Below are 16882 nucleotides of genomic sequence, written 5' to 3'. Positions count from 1 at the left end.
GTACTCCACTGTCCAGAAGCTTGGAGACCCGCTCACCAAAGCCCCTTCCCTTCTCTCTTCATACGGATGGTGTCTTTTTAATGCATGTTTCTCAGAACAACACTTTAAAAAAAATAATCCATTGCCATCTAACTAAGGTAAGAAATGAAAGTAGGTAGAAAAGACAAAAAAAAAAAAAATAGCAACAGCTTTGCTACCATCAATTCCGGGAAGCCAGGAACTACAGAAAGAAGTAAACAACCCAAGCACTTGTCCTGAGAAATTAGCAGCTAAGCTAAAATTTAGGATGTAAGCAAGGGTACTGGAATCTGGAGGTTTCTGCCCTTGGAGAAAACAAAAGCAAACCAAACAACAGCTGAAGAAGGAAGAACGAATTCCCCAAGACGTGACGATGACCTTGCTTGCACTTGTATTGAAATCATACCGGCCTCCTGTCTTCTGAGATTGTGGGGCGTTATTATTTTGTCTACTACCAGGGACAATCCATTTCTCAGCCCAAAAAGACGAGAAAGTGCTGGAAACAATGGCTGACGCACCATAATGGAAAATAAACTTTCTAAACTCCAATCGCCTCTCTCCCCATAGTACAAAAGATCAAGAAAGAGCCAGGGAAGCGAGGGAGGGAGCGCCAGCCAAGCCTCTCTCCACATTAGCTGGCTAGCGACGCAGCTTCCTCCTCCCCCGATGTTATTGACTATAGGTTTTCAAGTAAATTCCTAGCAACCACTGAATCTAAGCAGTTTTGACAAAAAGAAAGCTTATCGCTAAACACCTTAAAAACATTTACCAAGGTAATAAAAGAAATGTCATTTCCTCCTACTGAATGTTTGGGCATAAAAGAGGGGTTTTTTTTATAATGCAGTTCATGATTTATCATATCTATAATGTCCAAAAACAGCACAATGGGAAAGGAGCGTTTTCCCGTGGTTTGACAACTGCTTGAATCAACTGTTATGTTTTCCCCGCACTGGTCGCCAACTGCTCCCTTTTAAAGGCACAGGAGGAAGATCAGGACAATGATGGGGAGGAAGGACAAACGCTCCTTTCAAACTGTTCAACTATAGTTAACTTTTCTGTGTCTACCAAACTACACTCAATTTTGAGGCTGCATTCTGAATGCTTTGTACAGTAACGTTTTTGCTTAATTTCCGCCCAAATTTTGCCTCAGGAATCATTCATCTGTGTTTATTGAATTGCTGTTGGGTGACAGACACTGTGCCGGACCTGGACATGGCTCCGGGCGTTTCTATGGACTCAGTTCTCCAAAGGTCATAAAAACTTGAAGGATAAATTTGATAGTCAAATGAGGGTTGCTAACGGGATTTCTTTTTAGGTTAAAAAAAAAAAACTTGTCTAGTCTTTATGATACTAGATACTAGAAGGTGTTCCATTTCTACCCAAGGGAGCTTAATGCCAAGATCAATAAAGATAAGTATTGGGAAATGACTACCTTGTCATCAGGAGAAAGGGCTTAGGAATGGGTCACTCACTGATCTGTTTTATCTACCTATTAGATTAAAGGTAGAGGCGCAAGATTTTTTTCTACAGTAGTAGAGGGCTGGATATGACTTACATGATGCATAATTAATGCGTTTTAAGTAAAAAATGTAAAGTAAAAGATGCTGTGAGAGCTGATATTCTAGTAAATGTATGTAAACCTTCCTTAACGAAGGAAGATCGCCGTTCATTTTTCCTCCTTTTCCAAGTCTAACCTATGTGATATAAACATTCATAGATAAGCACTCATAAACTCATAAGAAGATATTTCTTTTCATATTATATTTTGGATATGTCCCTGACACACACACACACACACACACACACACACACACACACACACACACTTAACTCGATTTCTTTCCAGAGCAGTATTAACTCTCTCGTCCCTGTGGGGCACAACTTTACCCTGGGCTTTTGTAAGGTATGATTTGAGGCAGGGGCTGTCCTCGACACTTCTTTAAGACAAAATTTAACAGTTTTGAAATTATAAAGCTTGTAGAATTTGTCAACGATAAAAGTTTAACACAGTAACATTTGCTTCAGAACCCAAACAGTCGTTGAAGATGACCGTGTGAAGAAACCACAGAAAAAATATGAAGACGGCCAATTGTCCAAACTGCCTTTTGCTTCCGGAGGTATATGTTCATAAGCCACTTATTACTACAGTGATATTGAAAATTAGCATGCACTCTTTAATTTGGTGTTCATAAAATTAGACACTAGGGCTTTCTTTTCATTTAACCATTCATAACACATAAAAGTCCTAAGTGTTTTTGTATCAGTTTTGAAAACAATGTGGCTGAAAAGATATTAATAGTTTAAGTCCATTTTCATAAACCAATGCTACTTCAATAAACACACTATTTATATAGTAATTAATCTAATCACGATCATGGTCTTTTTCATATATAATTACCAACTGAAAGTCGCTGCTACCACACTGCCTATAAAATAAGTAATTATAACATTAATTGGAACTGGAAATACTGCCTTTTCTTTCTTAAATTAAGCACTTTCCTCAGAAGAAATCAAGTTAATACTAAAATTATAATTATACATTTTACTCAAATTATTTTTAAACACATGTAACTTACTATGACAAAGAAATGAATTAATATATTAATCCAGAGTGGCTGCTTTCCTAGAATTATGTTTAGTAGTATCTCCAATTTGCCATACAACTAAGCTTTTGTGTTCTTTGACTTCATTGCACTGCTCTGTGGCTCTCGTACTAAAAAAATTTATGAGAAATCTGAAAAGTTCAGCCGCAAACCCCAGTGTTTATCAAATGCGTAGATGCTTGTGAGAAAACTTGATCTTTAGATTGCCAGCCTTTATCCGGGTGCTTGGTGCCATGGAAGGAATGGTAGATTGCCAGCCTTTATCCGGGTGCTTGGTGCCATGGAAGGAATGGTCCCTGTCTCTCCCTCTTTCGTGGTGAAGGGAAAACCAAAGGAAGTGTTTGGCATCGGCTAAAGCATCTAAAATTGCTTCTCCATCAAAGAAGGCAGTGCTTGAGAGGGCTGTCGAGAGCCTAGCAAGTTGCAGGCCCACTTTCTTAATGAGAAACACCAGCGCTCAGATAGCCATAACCAGATGTTGTTAAGTGACACCAGCTCTGCCCTGCTCTCCTGGAAACTGCCAGAGCCCAGCTGTCACCCAAGCTCTTCTTGAGCTGGGGACAAGAGCGACCACACCGCTCCCTTCATCCACAGTCTTGGTCGTGAGGAAGCACAGGTTTGCCTCACCAGCCAGGTTTCATTTTAACTTTCTATTTGACGGTCTGTCAACCCAGTTCCCAAGGAGAGCAGTTATTTACACAAAGACCCGTGCTGCTTCTGAGAATCACGTACCCTGCCCTATTGAGAATGGGGTAGAGCAAACAGTTACTGTTTCGTATAATCCACTGGAAAAATAATGTGTAAATACAATGTTGATTTGATATCTTTCAAGCTCTGTTCAACTCCTGGCACTTCTGTCTACCAGGTTTTACTGTACTAAATGCTATTTATGACTAACTACAAGAGAAACATCTCATGGATTATTATTATTACTATTATTATTATTTTACTATTCTTGTGGACTGTGCAAAAGTTGAAAAAAATGTTTTCATTTTTCTTTCTACGAGCTCAGCCACTGAGCTATATCCTAAACCATGGAAACATTTTTAAATAATTCTTAGACATAACACCTTTATCACTATTTTAAAGTTTATCACGTTGGTCATTTTTTTGGGGGGATTCTGAATATGCTTTTGAATCTATTTTTTCATTTCCATTTTAAAATATTTAGACAGACACTTAAGATCACATTTATTGTTTTAGCAATAACATTTGATATACATATTCAAGTGCATTTTTCTTCTCAAGAACTTTTCGGTACATTTAAATATATTGACAAATGTACTATTTTTATTGAAATTTGTAATGATCTAACTGCTGTTATTATGGCCCACGAGTAGTCATATCATATGATTATTTGTAATGTTTCCAAAGTTACAGTTTAAATTTAAAGATTTATGTGTGTTCCTATTTATTAATTGGTCAACAGGCAGAAGAACACAGCTAGAGTGAGAAGATTTGCTTTTCCCATAAACCACAGCTTTTAGGTGATCATTTTATTTTGCAAATCCTACTTTAAGCTGAAAATGAATTTGAAATTTTGTCATCTGTAGTATAAAAATGTAATCAGGGATTTGAACGCTGCATGTATTTATCACAACTGAAAACAAAATCTTCTCTGGAAAGAGGTTAATGGAAAAAGAAATAACAGGAGGTGGAAGGCAAACGGCTTCTTTGCAAAGCAGAGCTGCAGACAGCATCCTAACTAATTCAGATAAGCAGCAAACGTAGTTGTTAGGGGATATTGGTGACAGCCGCATCCGCCAGCCCGCACTGAAGCATTAACAATGGCAGCGGGCTTTCCAGAAAACACGTCTGCAAGACAGACAGGTAGATATGCTGACTATCAATCATGAGGACATGCGAATAATTCTATATACACTAGCCCATGCGCAGTGAAAGTCGGTTGTGTATATATGTGTGTGTGTGTGTGTGTGTGTGTGTGTGTGTGTGTGTGTGTGTGTGAAAAGCCTTCTATCCAGTAACGGAACTGTGGTAGCTAAGCCATTTTTAGTTTTAAATTTGTAAACTAGGTGTGTTCACATATCATTAGGGAAAAAAAAAGAAAAACTCCTGCAGTTTTCAACAGATCTTTATGAGTATATTCTAATATAAACACATCTGAGGTTATATTTAGGCTTAATTTATGACTTGTTATTTTATCCGTGTTCTAATTAATGGAATGAGACCCTAGAGCGCCAGAGTGGATCGATCCCATCTGGCAATGTGGAGATTTCTCAGACTGTAGTCAAAAGCTAGGCCTCTCTCTCTCTCTCTCTCTCTCTCTCTCTCTCTCTCTCTCTCTCTCTCTCTTTCTTTCTCTTCTTCTTCTTTTCCTCCTCCTCTTCCTCATCCTCCTCCTTCTCTCTCTCTCTCTCTTAGGTTTTTTGAGACAGGGTTTCTCTGTAGGTTTGGAACTTGTCCTGGAACTAGCTCGTGTAGATCAGGTTGGCCTAGAACTCACAGAGATCTGCCTGCTTCTGCCTCCTGAGTGCTGGTATTAAAGGCATGCGCCATCACCGCCCAGTAAGCCCAACTTTGTTTATAAGCCTAATTAACAAAAAAAAAATTGACCATTTTTATTTTATTTCTGTGTGTGTGCAGTTGCTCTAGGAGACCTGTAATGGGTGTCAGATCCACTGGATTCAGAGCTCCAAGTAGTTGTGAGCAGTTCGATGTGGGTGCTCAGAATTGGACTTGGGTCCTCTGGAAGAGCAGCAAGTGTTCTAACTGCTGAGCCATCTCTCCAGCTCCTTTATTTTAGAGTTCAGAAATTTTAAATGATCCATGAAACCACTGTCTACTTAAGTGATTTTTGAAAGCATAAATAGAATAAAAATTACAACCAAATAATAAAAAGGGGGCTCTTTGTCTTGCAGTGGATTTGCATAGCTTCTATTTATGCTAATGGAAGTTAAACACCTGTTCCGAGAAGGAACAAGACCCCTATCTGTGAAAATCAATACGTGAAGCAGATTTCCAGATAAAATGCTGAAGTCAAACAAGCAAGAACGTGTGCTACACAAACACAGCATCAAGCCCAAAAACATGACTGGTTTCTGTTTGACTTCCAGAGTTCCAGGCCCTGAGATAATTCAACCTGTTGATTTCTGTGAGCTCATATGCCACTCTCTGTTTACCTCTTCACAAGTCCCTAATAAATTGCATCAGTAAATCTGGATTGAGCCACAGCTATCATCGTACGAGTCACGAAGGATAATTGTCCATAATCGAGAAGGCCATGATCACTGGGGCTGTGTGCTGGGACTCCCTGCCGCAGCTGGCGCCTCAGCGGGGGCACATGAAGCAGATGGTTGTTAGCAGCTGGTGCCTTCCCACCTGGCCTAGATTGGCATTGCCGCCAATGGTGTTCGCAGGAAATTTCTCACCGTGGGGAGCACAGTGGTGACTCACCCCACCCTGCTTCATCTGATAAAGCAGGCATTACAGAAGTCTTCCCCCCAAGACATTATACTTTAAAGTAAATTGGCTGTAGGATGGAAATGAGGTCACAGAACACTACCTTGTCTTAAGCCCTTGGAGGGTTGTCATCTAGAATCTTCTAATGTAAGACATGGGCGGTAGGATTATACAGCATGCACTCTCTTTTACCACGTTTCTAGAGATTTCCTCCCTCCCCCCCCCCCCCCAGTGATCTAAGTGATAGACAAATCTTTTATTTCTGATTTGTCTGATGGTCAGCTTTCTCGAGAACAGAACAGACTACATAACATTCAGGGCCCGTCAAGAAACGACACTATGGAGCATTTTGCTGACAAGTTTCTTTCCCAGCTGCAAGACAATGATAATAGAGCATTCAGCTGAGCTGGGGCTCTGAAGCGCAGGACTCCACGCCAGTGTAGCACCTGCAGGGCAGAACAAGATCTTCACACAAGCTAGCAGCTGCCTCCCCTTCTCCAGTCTCAGAGGTCTGGGGCAAACCAACCCTGGAGAAGCATGCGAGAGGGCTTCTCGCAGACAGACACCTCTTCCGTTCACCAGGCAAACTGATCAGCATGGAGGATTCTGGAAACTACCCTTCACATTCTTGCACAGACTGCATCTTAAGAGTTATCTAGAAGTGTTTTATCTTTTTCCATCAAGGCTTTCCAAATGCCAGCATGACCCTGGTGAGGAATTCAGCTTTAATGAGGACCAGAGGCTTGATTTTGAATGCTGATCATGGCACTACAACCTACGGACAATTGGTTCTCAATGCCATGTATTTTACTTCTTCCTCTATATTTTTTTTCTATTTAAATTGCTTCCTGCTTAGGCTCTTTCCCCCTCATCAGCTATGTACCAGCTTTGGATTTGACCTCTAATTCTCAGCGGGCTGGCTAGTCTGGAAAGCACCCCAGATGGCTCTCTGCAGTGGAGGAGAGTGAGGAGGCTGGGAGGGCCCTGTTTGGAGGCATCCCTTCGTCCTAAGTCCAGCGATGCTCGGTCAGTTCCAGGCTAAGGAATGGTGTCACAGTTATTACAACAACGGCAGAAGCTGCCCAGGAGAAATCTACCATTTCTAGAAAGTGGGCTTCAGCTAAGCCTCAACTGTAAGATTCCATCTTTCCCGTCAGTCCTTGGTGCCTCAACAGTGGTGGTCTCCAAAGGTTTTAAGCAAGCTTACAGGGGACAGAAAGGAGGGAGAGAAATGACCCTTCACCTTAGAAAAAAATATAAGATACTTTACAGAAACACTTAGGAAAAATGATAGTTAGTCTAAATGACGTTGTTAAGTCTGAGCTAACCACTGCTTTGTGTATGATCAAACAATACAGAAAGAATCATTCAAGTGTTGAAGCCTAGCCTGGTTTTCACTCATTCAGAAAAGGGCTGAAAGACTGTAACATTACCTACACTCAATATAATGGTATAGTCCCCTTTCTTCTCCTAGTAGTGAATTTGTAAGGATAAACAACCCTACAAATTGTTTGGCCTATTATATGTCGCAGGGATTTTTCTATAGCCTGTCTAGACTCCAGACAATAGGTAAGACGGACCTATAGCTGCAGACATTTCTTCAGTCTGTAATATCACTTAGAAAAGCAAGGGCAATAATACAAAAATGAAAACCAGCCTGCCCTGCAGTGTGATAGTAGACATATGGGCATAACAAGGGTTCACAATTTAGAGATGATGATAGTGGCCTAGAAGGAGTTGGGCAGCCGTATCAGCTGAAGCAACTTCTGTAAAATCACACACACTCCCCAGACTGAGTCATAGTTTAGTCATTCTATTCACAAACTATCAATAGATCTTACTGCAGAAAATGATGTCTATGTTACTGGTTTTTTTTTCTTCTTTTCTTTGGGATGTATCTACCACCTATGTAATAGTTCTGTACGTCTGGACGTCTTTCAGGAGTCCTTTATAAAATGAACCAGATCACTGGGCTAGCTAGCACACAGGACTAAAATAACTAGTGTACCCCCTAAAAAGAGCATCACGCATTTGAAGGAGACAAAGAGTTTGAATGTTTCATCTCTATTCTGCTGTTTTTGGACCTTTTTCCACCTTTATTTTTCTCCCCAAATAACAATTGTTATTAAGAAAGAAAAAAAGAAAAAAAAACATGCAAGTAGGAGAGAAAAATAAGCCTTGTTTAAATTTTCCGTTACTTGCGTCTTTATGTTTTAGGAAACAGCTCAACAAATATTTGTTTTGTTGCTCTGTCTTAGGTAAAGACCGTGAAAAAGCACATCCAACATAAAGAATCCTCATTGCAGAAAATATGACTAGGAAACCATGGGTAATAAATATTTTTGACTCGAAGATCAGTCTCTTTCCCAGACGCCAAGCAGCGGGGCACCTGGCCATCTGGATCTTCACCGTGCAGACCCATGCTGATAGTCTCTGCCATTTTGGAAGTTTTAACTTATAGCAATCAGGAGTAACCATGGCAGGGACAAGAGACTAAATACGGGACAAGCAAGAGACGCTCAACTGTTTTACTTGGCCTTTCGCATGCCAGGATAGAAAGCCCCTTCGCTAACCTCATGCAGTTTCTCTCCCCAGCTGAAATCTGAAAATGCCATCTGGCTTCCTTCAGCATAGTCAACTGTAGAGCACGATGCACCACGTTGTATCATGTGCCAGCCAAAGTGCCGCTGCTGGGATTGCCAAAGTCCCAGCATGCTGATGGGTGGAACTGTGCACACCTTTCTCACTCTGATCGGCTAAGCTAGTCCACCAGCTAGTCACAGAGGACTTCTCAGCTTTGGACTCTCTGCCTACAAATGTGGGCTATTTTCTCTCTGGAATGCAAATGTTAGATTCAAATTATGCCTATGTAACTTTATACAATTGCTTGTTTATCCTGTATTGTTTTTTTGTCTTTAAGGGAAAACAAAAATATAACCCTTAACCTCACCAGAAATCAAGTTTTTCCAACTCTTTCTTAAGAAGTAAAAGAAAACATTATATATGTGTGTGTGTATATATGTATATGTAATGTATATCTATGTATATATATATAATAGAAAAGTAAAGATAGGCCACAAATTCAATTTTTTTTCTGGAGTAAGAGATGCATTATTTTTCACAATGATACATCCCATGATAGTTTCTTACTTTACATGTCATACAATATGACATACCAAAATCTCACATGGTAATGTCAAAAATGGTATAAAATTTTATTAATCTCAGCCTTCTTAATTGGCAACGCTATACTTAAGTGCTGTGGTTTTGATTCAGCACACCAACTAACTACAACTTGACTTTCTCAGAGTAAACGGCGAATTCCAAACTCAATCTTAACACTATGAGTTTGGCGAGCTTTAGTGTGTCTTCTCATGCTTCCGTATGGTAAACGGGGAGTTTCCACAGCACAAATAGGAGGAGTCCAGATCATTAACTAAAGCGTGCTGTGCATGGAGACACAGGCCAAATTAGACCCCAAGGAGCTGTTAACAAACTCCCCCTGAAGTCAATGGAAATTTGCAAACGCAATTGAGAAGGTTCTTGTGGCCCAGAAAGTCTTGCTAATAATTTTGGTAGGTCTTTAAAGTAAATTCATAAGTCAATCTTCTGTCCACAAATTAAATGATAAAAAAAATAGAACATCACAAATATGTACCTCTCCAACATCGTAGATCCAAATGCGGCCTTCTGAGTCCCCAACAGCAACTTCCTTGCCACCTTGCGCCCAACGGACACGGTTTAGGGCAGATGCCCCCTCAATGGCCACGCTTGCTGTTGGCACCTGCCGAAGGGGTTTAACGACACAAAAAGGAATATGAATATAAATATACTAATCTACAGCGGTGTGTTTCTCTCCATGAGTCACAACTGCCTTCCTGTGCACGAAGCCACATCCATCCCCTGCACCAGAGTGAAAGAGTCATTGTTCTAGAATCATACGCTCCACTGACTGAAGGGGTAGAAAGGAGAGAAGAACAGGGAAGGGAAGGAGGGACATTCTTTCCCACAGTAAAGGAAGCCGGTGGTAGACATCTCTGTCCAGATCTCATCAGGTGTTTGTCTAGCTCATGAACATGGTAGCTCCATGCCACACTTGACCATCAGATCCTGTGGGATACGTCAGGGAGAAAGAGGTCTGTGTTTACATGGACTGAGGACAAAGGGCGAGGGTCTGGGGGGAAACAGTAAATTACTCAGATGACACGATTCTTCATGAAAACGTGAGCAAGGCATGCTCTGATATTCAGCCATTTATCAGCCTCACCAGGGAGTGGAGAATCAGAAGGAAAGAGGGGTCAGGTAGAAAGCTTCAAGGGTCTTAATTCTCCTCTTTCCTCTTTTCATTTTTTCTTTCTTTCTCCAGGTGGCAATACCACAATAGATACAAAGATGGTCCAGAACTTTGGCCCTGCCCTTACAGTGACAACCCTGTTAAAATGTAGCTATTTATGTGTGTGATCCCTTTAATAAACACTGGAAATCCAGAAGCACTGAGAACTGGGCTAATAATCACGATTACAGTGAACCAGCAGGGCTGAAACAGAACCTGCAGTCATTTATTTATTTACTGCAAGAACCTTCGTGTGTGGAGGAAGGATTTTGAGTGAACCAAGCCCTCTTCGGTGTGTGTGCTCTGTCTTTAAGCCTGGAGGTTTACAGCTGTTTAGAGCGCCTGGCCTTGTGTAAGGAAATGGCAGCACACCATTAAGAAAGAAAATGGTACATGTTAAAAGAGAAAGGGAAAAATTAAGATTAAAAAAAAGATTAAGAGAGGACCACCAAGAGCATCTCCTGCCACTGCGATTCACGAACATGGAAACACAACGTGTACTGTGGCTTAGCACCCCAGCATTCAGCTGCTCCAAGGACTGAAACCATTTGTTTACACGAAACTCTTAAGCCAATACCTGTCTTTAAAATCACAATAAAAACTCTATCATATGTAAGAATCTATGTTTAAACTTCATCTTGAAATCAATAAAAATTCTTTTCACCTGCTTAAATCATTGCATGTCAATTGTGAACAAAAATGTAAAATGAAAATTCCCCAGCTCATTTTTTTAAAATACCCGGTTTCTAACCATAAAGGTAGCCTGCTGTGCAAGCTAGAGTCTGAATTTTTAACCAAACCTTGCAAAGAATAAAAACAATGTGAATTTAGATCGACTATAATTCTGTCAATACACTTTATTATTAGTTGTACTGTCCTGAAAACAAATTCCTGATTCAGCTAGAGAACCTTCAGAGTTTACTTTTAATACTGTAACTTAGAAGGATCATACAGGGTTTTCTATGTTCAACATCAGATTTTACCTTGGATAATCTAAAAGCTGAGTAAAATGCTTAATCTCCATATAAACATATCAAAAAATACTCAAAAAAACTCTGACCTTCTCATATAGTTAAAACAATGCCTAGCGTGTTTCTAAAGAAATTAGTTTTCTTGAAATGAAAGTCATAAAGCAAGCTGAAGTCTATAATATTCAAAATGCTTTCTTTTCATAGCTGTTATAAAAAATAGAATAGGGTACCACAGCCTGTAGTATATGCTAACAATTAATGAGTGAATGAAGAACAAAATATGTCTGCATTAATCTAAGGGGTAAGAGAAGGTCACGTATGAACAAACGTGTACTAAAATAATCTGATGTCTTATGCATGTGTCTTGTCTTCCACTTTGATTTCCTAAGTATTCTTGTGTCCTTTTGGAACAATCATTTTAATTGCAAATAAAAGATGTGTATAGCACAAATTACTAACCAGTAAACGCCAGTCACATCAAAGGTAAATTCAAGCCACTTTTACATAGGAGAATCAGGTACAACTTAGTTTAAAAGTATAATTTGTAGAATAACAAAATAGACTGGGAATTGAGACTCCTCAGTCTTTTTTTTTTAAATAAATCTATTTTCTATTTCCTAATCTGATTTATACCTGAAAAATATTACTCAGCTGGCCTGACGATGAAGATGCCAGGAGGGCTTTAGAAGCGTGAGGTCCTGGGTTAGAATCAGACTCCGTGTATTGTTTCTGTCACTGTGATGCAGAACCACGTTCACTATAAAACCCAACTGTATGTGTGACCAACCCTGATTTTTTAAATGTTAACCATAAAACTCTTCCGCATTTCTCTCTCGGACACCCACGGAAAGAGAAGCTATGTCAAAGCACCACTTTCTCTTTCTGTTAAAGAGCAAACAGGCAAACAAAACCCCACAAAAGTTAGATGGTACAGAGGGTGCAGACACCCCATCCCTTCCTGCGCACTGGAACCGGGTGTTGTGCAAACATCACCTCAGCTTGGCCTGCTCTCTGATACAGCAAACTCCCGAGTCAATCTGGAAAGCGTTTGTGTTTTGGTTGCTCTGGGTGAGTTTCTCGTGGCAAATAGAAGCAATATGATTTTAATCAACAGTGATGAAAGACTTTGGGAAGCCATTACAACGTAAGGTAATAGCATTTTGCTATTAGAAGCAAGGATGTTATAAACATTTCAACATCCCCAATGATGGGTGTCCCACTCATGCCGTGTGATTGGTTTCAAAGATGCCTCATTACATAACCTCCCCGGCACACAGTTCTTGGAGGGAAAAGGGAAAAGGGGCTGTAAGGAAGTACTTTAAGAAGGTCACTGTTTGGTGATAGGTACAGGGATCTGTGCCCTTCAAGATACCCAGATGCAACACCACCTGATGGAAATTTCCATGCCACCTCCCACCAAAAAAGAAAAAAAAATTCCTAGCTTTGTGTGTTCCTCCTTCATGTCCTCCAGCTGTAGGGTCCTTAATTAAAAAGGCCGAACAGCTTCCTGCTCCAAGCACTTCAAAAGACTCCTTTCCCTGACATGTACCTCCTACCATGAGCTCTCTACCTGGACATCTGCACTTACGGAGAGCTCTCTGAACCAAAATCCAAGAAGTGATGCGCTGACCATTTTAGGACACGTAATATTCATTCACAGGACACGTCCCCCCCCCCCAAGAACAACAACAGAAAAAAACCCAAATGGCTCTGACTCAGACCCCAGTAATCTTGAGGGACTGAAAAAAAAGTAACAAAGCAGATGACATACACTTTAAAAATAATCATTTATCAACTTCTCTAAGAAATAGGCTTTTTTTTCCACATGTGAATGACTTGTTAAAATGTTAAAATCCCACCTTAAAAAATTTGTCTTTTGCATACATTTTCAAAGTTAGAAACTACTGCCTTTGAGTTCAAAATTGTAGACGAGAAATGTTTCCTTGGTAAAAATGAAATGAATGGATGACCTAAGCAGAAAGCAGGAGAGAGAATCATCTTGTATGGAGTCTAAACAGGAATTGTACACACACCCAACAGTGACAGAGTAACCAACCCCGTTTCAATAATCCGATCTAAAAACAGCATCAACCACAACTTTCTCTTCCAAGTGTCTGCCAATAAAATTATTTCAACACTATGTGCCCTCTCCCTTGGGAAAAGGTATGAATACACCTTGTGCTGGTTTTTTTTTAAAGTGTGTGTGTGTGTGTGTATGTGTGCGTGTGTGTGTGTGTGCACGCAGTGTCAGTAATTGTCTAAGATTTTCCATAGGTGAGCGATGAAATGACATGGCGTTTTGGGCAATGCATCTGCTGGTGGGTGGGGGTGGGGGCGATGGGCGCAGCCCAGAGGCCATGGGAGGGTCTGTCCACAAAAGGTCGTTTTTTTTTTTTTTTGCAGCAAGAATCAGACTGCAGAGTGGTCCCGGTTGCCCCCTCCCAGCCCTGGGCCCGGACGCCTGTGCGGCTCACCTCGGTGTCACTGTTGAGGTTCCAGAGGTCCAAGCGCCCCATCCCGTCCACGCAGGCAAAGAGCGCGGGATGCACAGGGGACCACATGACATCGTACACATAGTCTGCATTGTCTTCAAAGGAGTAGAGCGGCTTGTTGTGCTGTAAAGCAGAGAGACCGTGAAGACTTAGTGGCGCTGCCGCCGCCTCGGGCTGTCTAGAGAGCCTAATTAAAAACTTTGCACATTCACCAAGTGTCATAAAACTTCCCGAGATGAAAGTCCTCGAGAAGGTGAACCGGAGCTTTCATGTGACTACAACTGTCCAGTGGCATAAATAAATCCCGGGGGGTGGGGGATACTCTCAATGGGCCCGGGGCCGGGACCCGCGGAGTGAGGCGGTTTCAGACACAGTTGTAAGCGACATTCCAGACAGGTGGACGCGACTGCCATTAGTCCGGAATTCTTGCCGGGCCAAGCTGTGCAAGTCGCAGGGAGCCTGAACCCAGCAGTGGTCCGAGGGGCTTGGACCCGCTGGGATGCTCCGAAGTTCGGGCGGTCCCTGGGAGCCCTGCTTCTGCACCGAAGGCAACGTCTGCCACCTTGTGGTCCTCGCTTGTCGCTGCAGCAACGGCGGCCACTTCCAGTCCAACTGCAGGTCAAATTCATATTTTAACTCTTCCTTTGAGGCGAGGAAAGGGAACAAATACCTGTAAGGGGTTTCAGCTTGGGGTTTCAGCTTTTAGAGAAAAGTGGGAATCTCGCCATTGGAGATCCTAACCTCCCCTAACCTTCAGGGTTAGTTTACCTGAACCAAGTGGAACGACGAAGCTCATTGTAGAACCTCTTAACTTACACAGAAAATATGTCATCCTTTCTAAATCACTAAGGATTTCTAAGACCCCTAAAGTTGATGTTCTGAGTGGAAACACTGAACATTCTTCCACTGCATACAAATGCCTCCACTCCAGAGGGATATAATAAATTAAAATGGCACACTTGATTTCCAGAGAATATTGTCACATCAAAATAGCACAGAAGTCAGAGGCAAGTTTGAAAGTACACCAGAAATAAAACGTAATTGGACTTTATGAATTATTCATTCCATCTGGCTTGTCTTATTCTAATTTCTGCATAATGGCTTTACTAATCCCTGATCAATTAATGTAAAATGAAATTTAAATGATAATGAAAGCCCCAGAGATAAAAGAAATTAACTATTCTTATATCCTCTGACAGAAATCTAAACAATGGGAATTTTCATCTTCTTCCTCCAGTCAGCTGTCTGTAGTCGCTTCTCCGGCTCTGTGGAATGCCTACACAGGCCAGGGTGGTAAGATCAAGAAAAGACAACATACAATATAACAATCAAATCCTTTTTGCTTCGGATATTCAGACACATCTGTAGGGAATCAGCTCCAAATATCAGAGCGAACCGCCAATGTGTGCTGCCTCTGCATGCAGAATGCCCACAGTACAGGCTCTGAAACTGAAGTGGAGAAAATCCGGGAAAACCCACAGTTCTTTAACCTAAATATAACGCAACAATTTGTTATGGCAGTAACTATAATTGATTTCTTTCCGTTATTTGCAGTTTCTTGACATTTAAAAGTCACTGGTTTGATGAAAACAAAATTTAGATAGCTTAAAGCAACACAGTTTGGGCTAGTGGGGTGTGTGTGTTTGTGTGTGGGTGGGTTTGTGTGTGTTTGGAGCGTTTCTATAAAAGATAGATGTACCAAATTTTTAACTTCAAAGGTATTTGTGAGAGAGTGTAATTTGAAAAACAGTATCTGCCATTGAAACACCAAAAAGGAACAAACTAGACATTTGTCTTATAGTCCTGCATATGATTACTCTATAATTTTTATATACAAAAATATTCTAAATCTCATGTCTGAAATATGATTAGAAGCCAAAATTATTTGCTTATCGGCTGCTTACTTATATCTTCCTCTCAATGTTTGGATTATATAATTCAAACTTTTTCCAGAAAATCCAGGTATCAATTTACTACCCAATATTATAACTGTATCATTTCCCTTATATACATTAAAAATAATTTTTTGATCCTTCCCTGACAGATGTGTATATTACATTCTAACTCTTTGAATAAGAAAAAAAATGTTACGACAGATTCTTGATTTTCCAGCTAGCTGGCCACTATTTGTTGGAGAGCACAGCACCCTTCTTTTAAAGTCAACGGTGGCTAAGACAAACGTGTTTTAAGATTCTCGAGTCCTCTCCCATGCATTCCGTCGATAGTACACCTAAGCACACAGAACTGTGGATATGGGTACATGTCCAAGCATATACAACACACCTGCCGTTATTGTTGTGATCAGTGAAAACCCCTCCCAGCTTAGACCGTCATTCTCCCGGGAGTTGTCACTAGAAGACGCGACAATCTCCAGGATAAGCGATTCTGTTAATTTTTATAGTATGTTTGTTCTTTTTCTTTCTGATATTTTCTTTACCGAGAAGTTCAGGAAAAAGTGGAGTCTGTTCTGGAGACGTCACTTTCGAGACACCTGGAAATAACTTCCCTTCTTCACGCCGCTCACCTCAGCTTTGCCCTGCCCGTCACCTTGACTGAAATGCTGCTATTCTTTTTGCCTTTCCACAGCTTCTTCATTCCCTTTAACCTCCAAGGCTGAGCCTTCTATTATAAAAGTCACTGTGGAAGTAACGCTTGGCTGTGGTCGGTGTGTGCTCGGGAGAGGGAAAGAAGTTTCACATTTTCAAAGACTCTGTTCAACCTTGATAAATAAATTCATAGGTGGGGAAACTTACTGAACTCATTACTATACCATCTGGGCTCCTATCTACAGATGTCCTGCACAGGCATAAAATGCAGGTACAGAAATGCCACTTGTCCACTAGTATTATTTTGAATAGTAATTACACTTTGTTCAATACGTTATTTCATCATTCTATTTCATTTTGTCTCCAAGGATAACATTAGTAATGATCTGCCTCAAATACTTAACGTATTAAAATGTATGTTAAGCATTAAATATCATGAAATATATTAACATTTTCATAAAAGACCTTGAAAGCATCTAATCCCAAGCACACTGCTTTT

At 40.7% G+C, this 16882-nt stretch overlaps 1 protein-coding gene across 5 annotated transcripts in view; it reads right to left on the bottom strand.

Moving 5' to 3' along the window:
• Positions 1-16882, bottom strand: part of Dync1i1 (dynein cytoplasmic 1 intermediate chain 1) — a 292628-nt gene that overhangs the window by 7415 nt on the left and 268331 nt on the right. For all 5 annotated transcript variants that reach the window (XM_075953462.1, XM_075953459.1, XM_075953461.1 and 2 more), the window contains 2 exons: positions 13820-13960; positions 9700-9825 (listed from right to left, as the gene is read on the bottom strand). In XM_075953462.1, the coding sequence (XP_075809577.1) occupies positions 9700-9825; positions 13820-13960 (267 nt within the window). The remainder of the gene's footprint in view (positions 1-9699; positions 9826-13819; positions 13961-16882) is intronic.

Source organism: Microtus pennsylvanicus, chromosome 19, assembly GCF_037038515.1.
Source record: "Microtus pennsylvanicus isolate mMicPen1 chromosome 19, mMicPen1.hap1, whole genome shotgun sequence".
Lineage (NCBI taxonomy): Eukaryota > Metazoa > Chordata > Mammalia > Rodentia > Cricetidae > Microtus > Microtus pennsylvanicus.
Note: the sequence above shows the minus strand (reverse complement) of the source record. Positions and strands in the feature narration are given on the sequence as shown.